This window comes from Sapajus apella, unplaced genomic scaffold, assembly GCF_009761245.1.
Source record: "Sapajus apella isolate SASKATOON/1434 unplaced genomic scaffold, GSC_monkey_1.0 scaffold2, whole genome shotgun sequence".
Classification (NCBI taxonomy): Eukaryota; Metazoa; Chordata; class Mammalia; order Primates; family Cebidae; genus Sapajus; species Sapajus apella.
Window position 1 is genome coordinate 79,268,261 of NW_022436942.1, and position 16,566 is coordinate 79,284,826.

The following is a 16,566-nucleotide window of genomic DNA, read 5'->3' on the forward strand; positions in this document are numbered from 1 at the left end:
CCCAAAGTGCTGGGCATTCAGGCGGGAGCCACTGTGCTTGGCAGTGAGCTTCTACCGCTTGCAGAATGCCTCTGTCACAGGAAACCTAGTCCACGAGCGCTGTGACACTTCCTGAAGTCTTGGGTCGGGTGGAGAGAGGAGGAAGATGTTTATTCAAAGTGTCTTAAGGTTCAGCACTGACAGAGGCAATACCCAGCTCACTCTCAGTTTTGTTTGGGTCCCCTGACAATTGAGTTTCCATAATCTGGTCGGCTCAGAGACACCATCATGTTTGGTATATTCACAAATGCAGACAAAGGAAATCCTAGAAAGCCAGGGGTGAAAAAAATCTTTCTGTTCTCAGACGCTTCTGTGAAGTCTATGTGGACTAAGGGGAGAAGAACAGAAGTTTCTCTGGACCTTGGCATCTTGGGATCCCTTCTCTCATTTTCTAGAAATGGTTTCTCACGCCAGGCTAAGGAGGTGGTGGGGAAGGAGGTCTCCCTTCCCCTGCCCACCTCGGACAGTTCTAGGGAGATAGAGGTTTTACCACTTGGCCACTAGTCTCAAATAACCGGAAGGCTCCTTTTCCTGAGGCCATGCAATGTTCTGGAACCACAGGCCCCCAGCCCCCCATGGGAGCACAGACGGGCAGGCCGTGCTTGGGTTTCTCACCCGCAGCCACTTTTTTGACTCTTGGGCAAGCCCTCATCACCATCAGGGTCTTATGGGCAGTCTAGACTTGCCAGCCCAGTCCTTGAACTTGGGGAGGGAGGTGGGGCTTGGAAATGCCTTGTCCCCAGGCACCCTGCCGTTGGAGCCGAGCCCTGTGCCCACAGCTAGGTCAGTCTGCAGACACCGCCGTGGCACTCTTTGCTGGTGGGAATGGAGAGGCCTCACTGGCCTTCTTTGCCTTTTTCTTCTTTTTCTTCTTTTTGGTTCCAAGGGACACCTGGTCCCTGGTGAGCTCACCTGACTTCTGCTTCTGGACTGTGGCGGCGCTGGGGGCGGCGGTGGCGACTACCGCCACCTTCTTGGCTTTCTTTTTGGACTTCCTTTTCTCCTTTGCCTCCTTCTCCCCCGTGCCAGCGCCGTGGATGGCGGACGCCTGCAGGATGTCCGACGCCGACACAGCTGCCTCCCGGCACCGCCGCCACTCCTCGCCGCTGTCCTCACTGCTGCAAGGAGAGGGCGCCCTGGGTTAGCTGCAGTCAGGGCTGCCTCACTGTCCTCCCTCAGTCCAGGTCACCAGAAAGCGGCCGCACAGGCAGGCAGGTAGCGGGTTCAGGCTTGGAAGTGGGGCCAAACCGGCTTCCAACACTGGCTTTTGGGCCGAGCAGCCCTGTGACCTCCTGAGTGATTTAACCTCTCTGACTCTCAGTACCATCTACAAAAGGGGATCTTAACAGAGTCCAGGCCTCCCAGGGCTGTCCCAGGAGGCAACTATGATCAAGTGAGGTGTCTGGCCCAAGACAGGTGCTCAAAAGCAGTAACCATCCGAAGCTGCCACCAAGAGAGCTCTGCCCTCCCACTCGGCGCACGTTTCTCCAGCTCCTGATGGCCCCTGCCTCGGCCTGGTCCTGACTGGCGTCTGCTTGGCCATTCCGGGGAACCCGCCAAGACAGAAGAGGCGGAGGAGGGAGGGCACGTCAGGAGAGGTGTGAGTTCTCACCTGGAGCTGGAGGGCGGGCGCTTTTGGCGGGGTTGGGGAGACTCCTCCTGCTCACGGCCTCCAGGGACAGACGTGAAGAAAAGGCGGAAACCTAAGATTCAAAGGGGCAGAGTCAAACAAAAACGAAATCAAACAAAAAAAAAGTAAAAGAAACAAAAAGAAAAAAAATTAAAAAAAGGAACAGTAACAACAAAAAAACCCAAACAAACGAACCAACCAAAGGGGCAGTCAGCACTGCCAGATGCCAACCCCTCCACCCCGGTGCCAGGTGCTGAGGCTGCCCCGCCTCTGCCCTCCAGGAGCTCCTGGTCCACAGGCAAAGACCCCGGAATCGGTCGTTTATCTACAAAGTGACGCTGCGTCTCCCGAGAGTCATGCTGATGCCTGATGGAGCCAGTAGAGGGCGCGCTGGAGGGGAAGCCAGCAGCCACATCAGCTCAGCAAGCCCTCAGAGGCTTCTGGAAGCCAGCACTTGAGCTCCTGACCTAAGGCAGCCTTCAAAGTAGGAAATGCATTGGTACAGGACAGATGCGGACGGGTGATGCTGTGGAGGGCAGGGGTAAAGTGGTCCTGCTCAGGGCGACACAGATGAGGTCACCTTGGGCAAACGAGTTCGTTTCTCAGGGCCTCAGTGGCCGTGTCTGTAAATGGGGACTTATCATAATACTTGCCTCACCACAGCAGCTGAGCAGATAAAAAGAATGGCGCAGTGGCTCACGCCTGTAATCCCACCACTTTGGGAGTGTGAGGCAGGAGGATCACTTGAGACCAGGAGTTCAAGATCAGCCTACACAACATGGTGGAACCCTGTCTCTACAAAAAATACAAACATTAGCCAGGTGTGGTGGCGCATGCCTATAGTCCCAGCACTTTGGGAGGCCAAGGTGGGGAGATCACCTGAGGCCAGGAGTTCAAGACCAGCCTGGGCAACAAATTGAGACACTGTCTCTAAAAAATAATAATAATAATAATTAGCCAGGTGTGCTGGTGTGTATCGGTGGTCCCAGCTACTCAGGCAGCTGAGGGGGGAGGACTGCCTGGGTCTGGGACGTTGAGGCTGCATTGAGCTATAACCGCTCCACTGCACTCCAGCCTAGGTGGCAGAGCAAGACCCTATTTTGAAAAAAAGAAAAAAAAAACCAAAAAAACTGTTTCGCCCAGCTCCAGACACACATTAGGTGCTCATTAAATGATAGCTTCTAGGAAGTCTAACCACTCACCATCATCCTCTGAAGCGACTTTCTGTACCTGAGCTTTTGTTGGCTCCTTTGCTACTTCTGAGATGGTAATGAAGCTGAGGGGAGACGAAATGGTTGATTTAAGATGATATTTTTGGATAACAACAAAAACAATTAAAAAATTTTTTTTCAAGTGGAGAGGATGGGGCATGTGATCTTAAATGCAAAAGCAGAAAGCATGCTGGCCTACTAAGAGGGCTGACGGTACAGCTGTAACATGCTGACCAGCCTCTGCCATGCAAACCGCACTGCTTCATTTGTTTAAAGCCCACAGTGTTGAAGTTTTAAAGATACAGTAAAACAAAACGAATGCAATTTCAAATAGGGCATAGAGATATAACGGCAAGAGGAATGGAAAGACCTAGAAGTGTGGTCAGGAAGTCCTATATACTCATTAGAGAGAGAGGGCATACATTTTGCTTTGAGCTTCCTAGCAGCAAGCACGAAAAGGGAAATATGACCAATCTAGAAAACTAATTCAGAGGACAGCTTCTTGAACAAAGCAGACTTGTTTTAAATTTTTTTTTTTAATTAAAAAAATTGGAGGTCATTGTAGACATGCAGTAGCAACAAATAATACAGAGGTTCCACAGACCCTCCACCCATCTTCTCACAATTGTAACACTGTGCCTCATTACAGTACAATATCATAACCAGGCAACGGAAATGGACTCAATTCCCGGACCTTATCCAGACTTCAGAGACCTCGGTTTTGAATCCTGGTTTTGTCACGTATTAGCTGTGTCCCTTAAGCAAACGACTTTACCTCTGTGAGCCTCTGTTATCCAACTGTGCAGTGGGAATGATGACAGTCCCCACCTCTTAAGGTCATCACAAGGACTGAAGGAGAAAATGGCTATCAAGCACTTGTGGCGCATGGTCTGGCCACAAGTAGTCGCTCAGTAAATGGTAGCAATGACGATGCTGAAGATGATGACTGCCACCAAGAAAAGCTTTGGCCTTCACAGGATCTCTAACTTAAAAATACGCTGTGTTTCTCTAGAGGCTCAAGACCAGGAAGCATGGCTCTGGTGAACGCGGATGGAGAAGTCGCTGTGCACAGCAGAGAACAAGGCTCTCAGCAACGCCCTCAAAGCAGACACAGCAATGCCCTGGGTGCCTTCCCTAACCACCCTTCCTGTATGCCAAAGGCGCCCCCAAGCCCTGTTCAGGAAGAGCAACCTGGGGGGAGGGAGCAGAGACGCCGCCACCCAGGCACCTGTTCCTGACCCACACAGTGGTTTAATGCTGGCTGGCCACCAGGGGCAGCTGGCAATGTCTGGAGACAGTTTTGCTTGTCCCAACTGGTGGGGTGAGTGCTACTATCTTCTAGTAGGTAGAGGCCAGGGGTGCTGGTAAACATCCTATAATGGGAAGAAGGACAGACCCTATGGCAAATGCTAGTCAAAGATGCCAGCAGCGCCAAGGCTGAGAGCCACTGACCGAACACGGGGGCCAACTGTGGTATCATTTACATTTCTTTTATTTTTTTGAGATGGAGTCTTGCTCTGTCACCCAGGCTGGAGTGCAGTGGCATGATCTCGGCTCACTACAACCTCTGCATCCTGGGTTCAAGTGATTCTCCTACCTCAGCCTCCGGAGTACGCTGGGACTACAGGTGCGCGCCACCATGTCCTGCTAATTTTTGCACTTTTAGTAGAGATGGGGTCTCACCATCTTGGCTAGGCTGGTCTCGAACTCCTTACCTCAAATAATCCACCTGCCTTGGCCTCCCAAAGTGCTGGGATTGCAGGCGTGACCCACCACACTTAAGGTATCATTTAAATTTCTTTGGAGAAACATGGAAACGCTGCAGGGAATATTCTAACCATGGCTGATGGCATTTCTACTGGAGAAACATCCATGGTGGCTCAGTGCAATGCCAAGCAGGCCCTGTTCAGCCTGAAGCCAGAGAGTCACAAAGAAAAACTGTGCTCCCACAGGCTGAAATGCAACTGCCTTCCCAAACACCTCCCCTGCATTCTCGAATTGAGGGGCAGGCTGCGGAGCTCTGGCCATCATTCTGTCTCAGGAGAAGAGCTGGTTCACACTTTGGGAAGACTCATTTGTCCTTTTTGATATCTACTCAATTGGAATGACAATGGCCCCAAATCCTGCCTCATCTCCCTTTGAAAACCCTGCCAGGGCTCTGCCAGTGAGGATGGGACGTGGACCAGCGCATCCCCAGACCTGTTCCACAGCTTGTGGACTGGTCTTCCGTGAAACAAAGGCCCTGTGGCTACATGACTTTGGCAAATGCTGGGCTAAACAGTTAACACAGGTCTCTTCCCTACGGGAATTCTCAGAGCCTTGAATATACTGCTACAAGTTGCAGTCTGCAAGGACTCATGGAGGTACGTGGATTGCAGCGTTTCTCACACTTCTCTGGACCTCCGTGTCTGGGGAGAGCCTCTTCTAGAAAAAAGAACCTCTTTTCCTCTAGAGCCACACTTCGGGCTAATGCTAGAATACAAATGTTTGTGTCCTCCCCAAATTCTTATGGTGAAATCCTCACCCCAGCTGGGCATGGTGGCTCACACCTGTAATCCCAGCATTTTGGGAGGCTAAGGCGGGTGGATCACTTGAAGTCAGGAGTTTGAGACCAGCCTGGCCAACACGGTGAAAACCCATATTTACTAAAAATACAAAAAATTAGCCAGGAGTGGTGGCACACGCCTATAATCCCAGGTACTCAGGAGGCTGAGGCACGAAAATCGCTTGAACCCAGGAGGTAGAGTTTGCAGTAAGCCGAGATTGCACCATTGTGCTCCAGAGTGAGACTCTATCTCCAAAAAAAAAAAGAAGAAATCCTCAACCCAAGGTCTTAGGGTTAGGAGACGGGGGCCTTTGAGAGGTGATTAGATCATGAGGGTGGAGCCTTCATGAATGACATTGGTGCTCCTATAAAAAAGGCCTGAGGGAGACCCCTCGCCCATTCCGCTATGTGAGGACACAGTGAGAAGGCGCCATCTGTACTGGGAAGAGGGCTCTCCGCAGACAACATGGAATCTGCTGGTGCCTTGATCTTGGAATTCTCTGCCTCCAAAATGTGAGAAATCCATTTCTTCTGTTTATAAGCTACCCGGTTTGTGGTATTTTGTTATACAACCCATATGGACTCAAACAGGTGGTATTCCTTGACACCTACTTTAGGAATGCCAACCTGAGTCCTTACCGACTGTGTGGTCAACCTGTGCTGAGAATGTAAGACAGAGACCTGGCACAGAGCCTGGCACACAAAAGGCACCCAAGAAATAGGAACATTGCCCTCTTGTGGCGGGAATGAGCTTCTTGAGGTTCCTCTTATTCTCATGGTTGCAGGGGTTAAGAACATGGGCTTGGCTGGGCATGGTGGCTCACACTTGTAATCCCAGCACTTTGGGAGGCCAAGGCAGGCAGATCACTTGAGGTCAGGAGTTTGAGGCCAGCCTGGCTAACACGGTAAAACCCTGTCTCTAATAAAAATATAAAAATTAGCCTGGCGTGGTGGTGGGTACCCGTAATCCCAGCTACTTGGGAGGCTGAGACACGAGAATCGCTGGAACCTGGGAGGTGGAGGCTGCAGTTAACCAAGATTGTGCCACTACACTCCAGCATGGGTGACAGCGTGAGACTCCGTCTCAAAAAACAAAACAAAACAACACAACATGGGTTTGGAGTCAGATGCACTTGGGTTTCAGGCCCAACTCTGCTCCCTCCTGGGTTTTGAATTCTGGCTTTGTCATTTAGTAGCGGTGTCCCTTGGGCAGATGACTTTGCCTCTTTGAGCCTCAGTTACCCATCTGTACAGTGGGAATGGTAACAGTCTCTACTTCTTAGGGTCATCACAAGGATTAAATGAGAAAATGGACATCAAGCGCTTAGCACAGAGCCTGGCTACAAACAGTTGCTCAGTAAATGGTAGCTATGACGATGACTTCAGGCAAACATGTCTCCTTGCTGACAGCCTGTTTCCTCACCTGGAGAATAAAGGTAACAACAGGACCCACATGATAATGTGTTTTATGGATGCAGTGAGGTGACATATGCCAAGTGCCTGCCTGGACACTGTGAGCTCCCAGCCAGTGTGAGCCATTACTGTTTGTATTAACAAGGGCAGGAGAGGAGAAACTCCACCGGTGTTTACCTGTCCAGCAGGGCTCCCAGCTTCTTGGCTACGTGGGCTCGGAATTCGGGGGTGGTCTGAAGCTCGTTGCCATCTTGTTCATGCTCATCCACCTTAGGCCTACGACACACACAAAGAGACCTCACTTCCTGCCCGCTCAGAAGCTGCCCCCATGAGCGCGGGGACCATGTGTGTCTTGTTCACCTGGATATGCCAGGGGTGTAGCCTAGCATCTGGCACACACAGGGGATCAGTATTTGTTGAATGAATAAGTGAAACTTGAACCCAAAGTGCACAGTACCTGAGGCTCGGTTGGGAGGTTGACAACTGGTTATCTGTAGCACCTGTGGAAAAACGGAAATTGGGACGTTTATAGAGGCAACAATGACAGTAAGTACAAACGTGTGCCAGGTACTATGTTCAGCAGCTGAAAATATATATCACTCATACACATACATGGATCACTCATTTATATTTATATATAACTTCAAACAGTTATATACCTATAACTTAAAATAGTTACATATGTAAGTTGTGTACGTAACTATTTATATAACTATATTTTATATGGTTAGACATAACTTAGTTGTATCACTTAAAATATATATGCACATGGGTTTGAGGCCTAACTCTGCATTTATAGAAGAAATTTACAGAGGAAAAATGACAAGTACAAACGTCTGTCAGGCACTATGTTCAGCAGCTGAAAATATATATCACTGATATCTATATTTATATATAACTTAAAATAGTTATATACCTGTAATTTATATAAGTATATTTTATATAGTTCACATATAGCTTAAGATAGTTATAAACCCATAACGTTATATAAGTATATTTTATATAGTTGCATATATATAACTTAGTTATATAACTTAAAATAGTTATATATACACCTCAGGGTGTGAGAGAGAAGTGAAAGTTAGCTCTGAGGTTTCTGACTTCACTAACGAGTTATGTATATAACTTAAAATATATATAGCACATATAACTCAGTGAATCTTTCCAACAACCCGATTGGAGGAGTTACCATTATCCTGTTTTGCAGAAGAAACGTCAGAGATGTAAAATAAGTTGGCCAGAGTCAAATACCTATTAAGTGACAGAGTTGGGCCGAGGACCCAGGCCACTTGGCTCCTGAGCCCCTCTTAACCACCATGCTGTGCTGGACACTCCAGTTAAGTATAACGGGACTGCACAGTTTAGTGCCTGCCTGGCTGTGTGCTAAGTGCCGTGGAGGAGAGAGAAGATGGCTCTTTCGTAGATCACATTTTTCAAACCAAAACACTGAGGATGTCTGGCCTTTCATTCACTCAAACCAAACACTGAACGCCTCATATTAGCCAGGTGTAACTGCTGAGCAACTTACTTGAATGTCACTGTCTGCATGGAGCTTACATTCTAGTTGGTGGAGAGAGATGACAAACCCACGTACATAAACAAAATGTAAAGTTGGATAATGGTAAGTGTACAGAAAAAAACCAGAAACAAAGTAGGGGAGGGAGGTGGGGAGCACTGGGCTGGGGACTGTTATATAAAGGTGGGTAGAAAGGGCTTCATGTGAACAGAGATTTGAGAGAGGAGGGGAGTGAACCAAATAGACATGTGGGACACAGCCTTCCAGACAGAAGGGAAGAGCATCTGCAAAGGCCCTGAGATCAGAGCCTGCTCTGTGTGTTTAGAACAGTGAGGAGGTCAGTGTGACCAGGACCCAGCCAGCAAACTGGGAGCGGCAGAGATGGAGAACTCACGGGGGCCAGATCACGAAGGGTCCTGACATGGGCCAGTGGGAGGACCTGGGCTTTGAGGAGGAAGAACTCTGAAACTGAGCAGAGGAAGGACATAAACTGACCTGGGTTTTCACAACACATCTTTGGCTGCTGTGCCGCACGGCACTGTCGGGGTAAAGGCAGGAACACGGAGTCTGCGGCAATAATTGAGCTGGTGGGAGGTGTGGACTCCAGAGAGACGCACTTGCAAGATGGAGTCAATAGGAGTCACTGATGAACTGACCTCAGGGTGTGAGAGATGAGTGACAGTTAGCTCTGAGGTCTCTGACTTAACTAACGAGACAAAACGTGCTCTGTATTTAAGGGACCAACTGAACAAAGTGGACACTTGGTAGCTCCAGGCCCAGTGGAGGGCCGTGGTGTGTGAAACAGCTCCCTGGGGGCAGGCTGTGTTTATGTCATCACCCGCACGCACTGCATCTGTGTCCTGGTACCTTGTGATTTATGTCAGTGTCCTCCAGAGCACAACACAGAATGCAGAACATGCTCCTGGAGGCGGGTACTGTGGGGGCCCGGACGGACAGTCTTTAAGGACCTGGTGGTCTTCAGCACATAATCACAAGAAGAGCATCTCTTCCAGCAAGACTACAGTGTGGTGAGGGTGAGGTACTGTCATGGAACAGAACAGTATTACAGAGGAAGACAGTTCAGCCGAGTCCTGGCTCTGCCACCAAGCTGTGTGATGCTGGGCAAGTCACTTTATCTCCCTGAGCCTTGGTTTTCTCATCTATAGAATAGGAATACGATGACCAGCCTTACGAGTTAGTGTTGTGGAGATTTTGTTTCCACGCCCATCTCCTTCCTGGATTTGTAAGCTGCTTGAATACATGGTCTGCCTCTTTTTTTTTTTAGACGGAGTCTTGCTCTGTCACCCAGGCTGGAGTGCAATGGCATGTTCTTAGCTCACTGCAACCTCCACCTCCTGGGTTCAAGCCATTCTGCTTCAGCCTCCCGAGTAGCTGGGATTACAGGCGCCTGCCACCATGCCCAGCTAATTTTTGTATTTTCAGTAGAGACAGAGTTTCACCATGTTGGCCAGGCTGGTCCCAAACTCCTGACCTTGTGATCCGCCCGCCTCAGCCTCCCAAAGTGCTGGGATTACAGGTGTGAGCCACCACGCCCGGCCCAGTCTGCCTCATTTTATCTTTGTATCCCCAGATCCTGCCATGGTATCTTGGTTTGAACTAATTGTCGGAAAAATAAATCAAAGTATATGCTACTATAAAATTAAAGTGATTTGAGTGACCAATTCATCACTGGATTTAAAAGCTGTATCTAGAGGTTACATAAATAAAATAGTGACTATATTTCCACGTAGTCATGGACCAAAGGGTGGGAGTTTTGACCACAACAGACACTTGTCCATGGCAGAGAGGCACGGCAGCAATGAAGAGCATGGACTTGGAGTCAGGTAGGCCTGGATTTACGCCTGCTTCTGCCCTTTACAAATTGGACAACCTTGGCCAAGTTATTTCACCACTACGAGCATCAGTTTTCTGTAAAATGGAGCTAATACACCCTTTTTGGTATTGCTGGGAAGATGAAAATGGACAACAAATACAAAGTGATTAGAACAGGGGGCAAAAAGTAAGTTCTCAACTCCTGGTGGCTATTATTAGAAGCACTCTAATGATAATATTATTATTATTAGAAGAATGAACTCCAGGCTGGGCATAGTGGCTCATGCCTATAGTCTCAGCACTGTGGGAGGCCGAGGCGGGCAGATCACCTGAGGTCAGGAGTTCAAGACCAGCCTGGCCAACATGGTGAAACCCCATCTCTACTAAAAACACAAAAATCAGCTGGGTGTGGTGGCAGGCACCTGTAATCCCAGTTACTCGGGAGGCTGAGACAGGAGAATTGCTTGAACCCAGGAAGCGGAGGTTGCAGTGAGCTGAGATCGTACGTCTGCACTCCAGCCTGAGCAACGGAGTGAGACTCAATCTCAAAAAAAAAAAAGGTACTCCAAATGTCCAGCATCTTGCCCAGCACACAGTAGGTGCTCAATAAATAACAGCACCTCTTATCAGCAGCTTCATCTACTTTGATCAGCAGGAGATTTTATGATGTCACAAAAACAATGAGTTGTAAAGCTGATACCTTGGATACCACTTCTCATGTGAACATCTTTTCATTCGTCGGTCAAAGTTTGTTCATATTTGAGACTCAAAACAACTCTAGGAATTGGATGTTTTATAGATAAGAAAATTGTAGCTACTGAAGTTATTTGTCCAAGACCAGCACTTCATATCAAGTCAACCTAACACTGCGACTGGAGTGGGAAGCTGCTAGAATCCCAGCCCCCTCACTCATTAGAGAGGTGTGTTTTGTGCAAGTTCATTCATTCAATAATCATTTTCCTGAGTCCTGAAGATACTGTGGTAAAGGGATAGGTGAGAGTCGAGCCTTTATGAAGCTCACATCATGGAACCTCTCACTCAATAAATCCTTGTGGGGCAAGTATAAGCCAGGATTGACTTAACGTGTTGGGGATGCAGGGGTGAAAGAAAAAAAAGATCCAAGAAGCAATTGTAGGAAGGAAGAAAAGCACTATCTATGAAGGGAATCACACGAAGTATGATGATGGCAAGGAGAATGCAGGTAACCCAGACTTGAAAGATGGAGAAAGCTCTCCTAAGAGGTGGGTGGTGTCTTAGCCATATTAAAAAATGAAAAAGAAGGCCAGGCGTGGTGGCTCATGCCTGTAATCCCAGCACTTTGGGAGGTCGGGGTGGGCAGATCACGAGGTCAGGAGTTTGAGACCAGCTTGGCCAACATGGTGAAACCCCATCTCTACTAAAAATACAAAAATTAGTCATTGGGAGAGAGTCATTTATACTCATCCCTGATTTAAAATGTGCCACACTAATTTTTAGACCCATCTCTAGATCTGGTATAATGTATTAACAAACAAGTACATACATCGCAAGTTTGGTTGTTGACTATCACGATACTTAAATTTCGGTATCATTGGTTTTCTTTGTAATCTTATATGTTGCATTTCATGCATTTAGAACATTATTCTGAGAAGAAAATCAGGCTTCACCAGCTGCTACAGAAGGACATGGCACAAAGCAAGGTTAAGCACTGCTGCGTTTGTTTGAAAGGACTTACAAGCCTTTTGTTGATCCATTCACTGCCCTCCTCTCCCTTCCTTCCCTCCTGCCACACTGCACTTCCTGTGGGTAGGCTCTAAACTATAGTCTGTTCTCTCACCCCCTAGTACCATAACCGCAGTTTTCTCTACAAGTTCTATATACAGATCTGCCTTTCCATCTCACTCATTAGCAGTGGGCACTTAAGCAAGGTACTCACATCTCACTGTACCTAAATTTCCTCATCTGCACAGTACGGGTAGTGGCAGTACCCACCCCGTAAGGTTGAGAAGTAATGGAGATGATGTACTACAGTGCTTGGCACATCTCAAAGGCCCAAAACATGGTGGCAAATACATAGTTGGTCTCTCCACATGGACTACTTTCCTCCTCCTGCCTCTTAGTCTTTTTTTTTTTTTTTTTTTCCAAGACTGGGCCTCAGTCTGTCACCCAGGCTGAAGTGCAGTGGCACTATCACAGCTTATTGCAACCTTAACCTCTCCCTGCTAAGGTGATCCTCCCATCTCAGCCTCCCAAGTAGCTGTCTTTTCTTCTTTCTTTTTTTTTTTTTTTTTAGAGATGGGGTTTCATCCTGTTGCCCAGGCTGGTCTTGAACTCCTGGGCTCAAGTGATCCTTCTGCCTTGGCCTTCAAAGTGCTGAGATTACAGGTGTGAACCACTGTGTCCGGCTTGTTTTTGCTTTTGCTTTTTTTATTTTTTGAGACGGAGTCTCACTCTATCACTCAGGCTGGAGTGCAGTGACGCAATCTCGGCTCACTGCAACCTCCGCCTCCGAGTTCAAGCAATTCTCCTGCCTCAGCCTCCTGGGTAGCTCGGATTACAGGCGTGCACCACCACGACGAGTGTAAATGACTTTTTCCCAATATCTTATTATTGATAAAAAGGATATATTGATATCTGTATCTGCAAAGAGTGTAATGAGATATGAAAATCTGTGACTTCTGTTGGGATAAAGTAACAGTAGCGTCTCTTTCCATCAGGCAAGCAATAAGCCAGAACTTATTGCAACATTTTTTCATTCCAAATTCAAGAGCCCGCAGGATTCTATCCATGATTAGGTCCTTTGATGTTGAGGGGTTCTGTATTTATTCCCAGGACACTAGAGAGTCGCGGTCAGAGTGATGTGCTGGACACTGCTCGTTGGCAACCTCAAGGGTGGGAGAATGTGTTGGAGGGAGGGAAAGGCTGGCTGCAAGAATATCGGGAGGGGGCTGTTGCAGTTAACGCGAAGAAATGGCGGCCTTCCCAGTGTGCGGCAGAGGACAGACTCAAAGAGGCAGAGTCAAGACATTTAGGTACCTCCGTATCCCTGACTGGGATAATGAAACACCCTCCCTACTGCACCTGCCCATGCTTTCAATCTGCACTACACCCAGTCCCTGGAGCTGTCTCACGGAAGAAGTCGAGTTGCAGTGACTCCCTCCTCACCATCCATCCTCTCAGGCTCCAGGGGAAGATCCCATGCCCTTCAGCCAGTCTCCCCAACCGTAGTCCCCTACCGGCTCTTGGCTTCACTGCCCCGTGCGGCCGTTGCTCCAAGCCCCAGGCCGGTATTGCTGCCTCGCGGCACCGCGCCAGCTCCTCCGCGTCGCTACTGCTTTCCGAATCGCTCATAGTGCCATTGGGCGCCGCCATCTTGAACTACCGCAAAGGATTGTGGAGAACACCTCCATTATCAACCCTCCAGCACGACCTCACATGAGAGGAGAGGCGCGTGGCATTGTGGGGATTGTAGTTCTACTACTCGGGCCGCCATTGGCCGTGACCTGTTCTGGGTTGGGGATACCGGGTGGGAATGGGGAGGTGGGCACTTCTCAAACGCGAGATCTAGAAGGGCCTAAGAGATTAACTTCTCCAATCTTTTATTGATAAAGGGATCTCCGTGGGGGAGGGAATCTCCTTAAGGAGTTAATGACAGAACCAGGATTAGTTCCCAGGTTTTGATTTGATGTCATTTATTCTAGTAATTTCCCAGTCCAGTTGGGCCTCAGAAACACCTTAGAGAGATAAACTGCAGACTTTGGGTCTCACAAAAAACACTAACCGAATCAGAATCTCTGACAGGTGGGACCCAGGAATCTGTATTTCCTTTAATAACCTAGAGCCTTACTTCTTAGAGTGTAGTCCATGAACCAGCAGCATTGATAACACCTGGGAGCTCGTTAGAAATGCAGAATCCTGGCCCAGTGCGGTGGCTCACGCCTGTAATCCCAACACTTTGAGTGGCCGAGGCGGGCGAATCACCTGAAGTCAGGAGTTCGAGAGCAGCCTGACCAACATACTGAAATCCTATATCTACTAAAAAAAAAAAAAAAAAAAAAGATACAAAATTAGCAGGGCTTAGTGGCATATTCCTGTAATTCCAGCTACTTGGGAGGTTGAAGCAGGAGAATTGCTAGAACCTGGGAGGCAGAGGTTGGGGTGAGCTGAGATCTCGCCATTGTATTCCAGCATGGGACGATGCCCGGAGTCCAGGAGTTCAAGGTTGCAGTGACCCCTGTTGGTGCCACTGCACCTCGCCTGGTCTACAGAGCCAGACCTTGTCTCTAAAAAAAAAAAAGAAATGACGAAATGCAGAATCCTGGGCTCCACCACAAACCCACTGAATCAGAATTTGCATTTTTACAAGATCTCTTGGTGATCTGTATGCATACTAAAGTTTCAGAGGCATTGTCCTCAGTGATTCAGATGCATGGCTTTGGTCTGAGAAACACCCTAGTTTTCTAGGTGTTTAGGGAACTTAAAAAAAAAACACTGACTCCCAGGACCCATCCAAGACCAAAAAATTAGAATCTCTGTGGTTAAAATACCCCATAGTGAAGGAGGAACAAAATCACTTTATTTGTGTCTGTGGAATACTTTTTCATATTTTATCTTTGAAGACAAGTATGTCAAAACTTTACTAAAACAAACTCTCTGGCCTTGAGCTTTTCTGTTCCAAAAAAGAGGAAGGTGACCGATGTGGTCTGAATGTTTGCGTTTTTCCAAAATTAATATGTTTAAAATTGGCAACCTAAAGTAAACAACAGAGAGACTGATGCTCCAAAAGAAAGGGTTTATTCAAGAATTGCAAGAAATTGCAATTTGAGATATGAATGTTATAGTGGACAATAGGCACATTAAAAGAGGTTGGAGGGGAAGAGCGGGATGGCTCACGCCTGCAATCCCAGCATTTTGGGAGGCCGTGGTAGGTAGATCGAGACCATCCTGGCAAACATGGTGAAACTCCGTCTCTACTAAAAATACAAAAATTAGCTGGGTGTGGTGGCACATGTCTGTAATCCCAGCTACTCTGGCAGCTGAGGCAGGAGAATCGCCTGAATCCAGGAAGTGGAGGTTGCAGTGAGTTTAGATTGCGCCCCTGCACTCCAGCCTGGCAACAGAGTGAGACTCTGTCTCAGAAAAAAAAGGTTGGGGTGAGCAAGGAGAAATCCACATAAACTTCTTTGAAACAAGCACTGTTGATTACAGGAGCCTGTTGCAGGAGTTGGTGTTAGCTTATTGTGGAGACAGCCACTGTTAGACAAATATCCTTGTACAAGGGGCTTACCTATAATACTGTGGTTTTGAGGAATTTCTTGAGATAATTTCTCTGACAGGCATATGTGTGTGAGGGCCCCTTCTTCACGGCCTCCCAGCCCCACTTTGTTACGATTTGACATAAGTGACTGATAACTTCCAAAAAGTCCTCACTCCCAGGGTGATGGTATGAGGAGGTGGTGGGCTTTTGGGAAGTAATTAGGTAATGGGGCCTGAGCCCTCATGAACTGGATTAATGCCCTCATAAAAGAGTCCCCAGAGACAACTTTACCCCTTCCACCGTGTGAAGACTTAGTGGGAAGCTGCCATGTACGAATCAGAAAGAGGCCTTACCAGACACCAAACCTGCCAGTGACTTGACCTGGACTTCCCAGCCTCGAGAGCAGTGAGAAAAAATGGTTATTGTTTATGAGCCATGCAGGGTATGGTATTTCATTATAGCAGCCCAAATGAACTAAGATATTGACTTTTTCATTCTTTTTTTTTTTTTTTTTTTTGAGACTGAGTCTCACTCTATCACCAGGCTGGAGTTCAGTGGTGCGATCCCAACTCCCTGCAATTTCCATTTTCTTGTTTCAAGCAATTCTCCTGCCTCAGCCTCCTGAGTAGCTGGGACTGCAGGCACACATCACCATGCCTGGCTAAGTTTTTGTATTTTTAGTAGAGATGGGGTTTCACCAGTTTGGCCAGGATGGTCTTGATCTCTTGACCTCGTGATCCGTCTGCCTCGGCCTCCCAAAGTGCTGGGATTACAGGCGTGAGCCACCGTGCCATTCTTTTTTTTTTAAACAAGAATTTTCTCACCGCCTACAATGTGGGCTGTGCTGGGCATTATGAAGGACACAAAGATGGGGACTGGACCAGCCTTCTGGAAATGAGGCACTCTTTCTGTCCCTGGAGGCAAACAGAAGTGGGAAATATACCGATTATGATTGCCGAATTGACCAGAGGCTGTTGAGAACCAATTGCAATGTGCATTTTCTGTGCTATGGTAGGTGAGTAGCCCAGTAGAAAGCTGGACAAAATGGGAAGGCAAAAGGAAACTTTTTATTGCTTGGAGTAAACCTGATCACATGATGTCCTTCGATAATAAAGACGCCGTTATTTTCCTGCAGTTTCCTAT

General features: G+C 47.8%; 1 protein-coding gene across 2 annotated transcripts; it reads right to left on the reverse strand.

Annotated features, from left to right (window-relative positions):
- Positions 1-127: 127 nt before the first annotated feature.
- Positions 128-13,605, reverse strand: CUNH12orf43 (chromosome unknown C12orf43 homolog). 2 transcript variants are annotated; one of them, XM_032242024.1, is made up of 7 exons: positions 13,403-13,534; positions 8,850-9,005; positions 7,296-7,338; positions 7,016-7,114; positions 2,872-2,945; positions 1,652-1,742; positions 128-1,157 (listed from the first exon to the last, which is right to left on the reverse strand). In XM_032242024.1, exons 2-7 carry the CDS (start codon positions 8,866-8,868, stop codon positions 824-826), a joined length of 660 nt encoding a protein of 219 aa, XP_032097915.1. In that variant the 5' UTR covers positions 8,869-9,005; positions 13,403-13,534; the 3' UTR covers positions 128-823. The 2 variants fall into 2 exon arrangements, with proteins under 2 accessions (XP_032097915.1, XP_032097914.1); XM_032242023.1 differs by lacking the exon at positions 8,850-9,005 and having other exon boundaries at positions 13,403-13,605.
- Between the last annotated feature and the right edge of the window lie 2,961 nt (positions 13,606-16,566).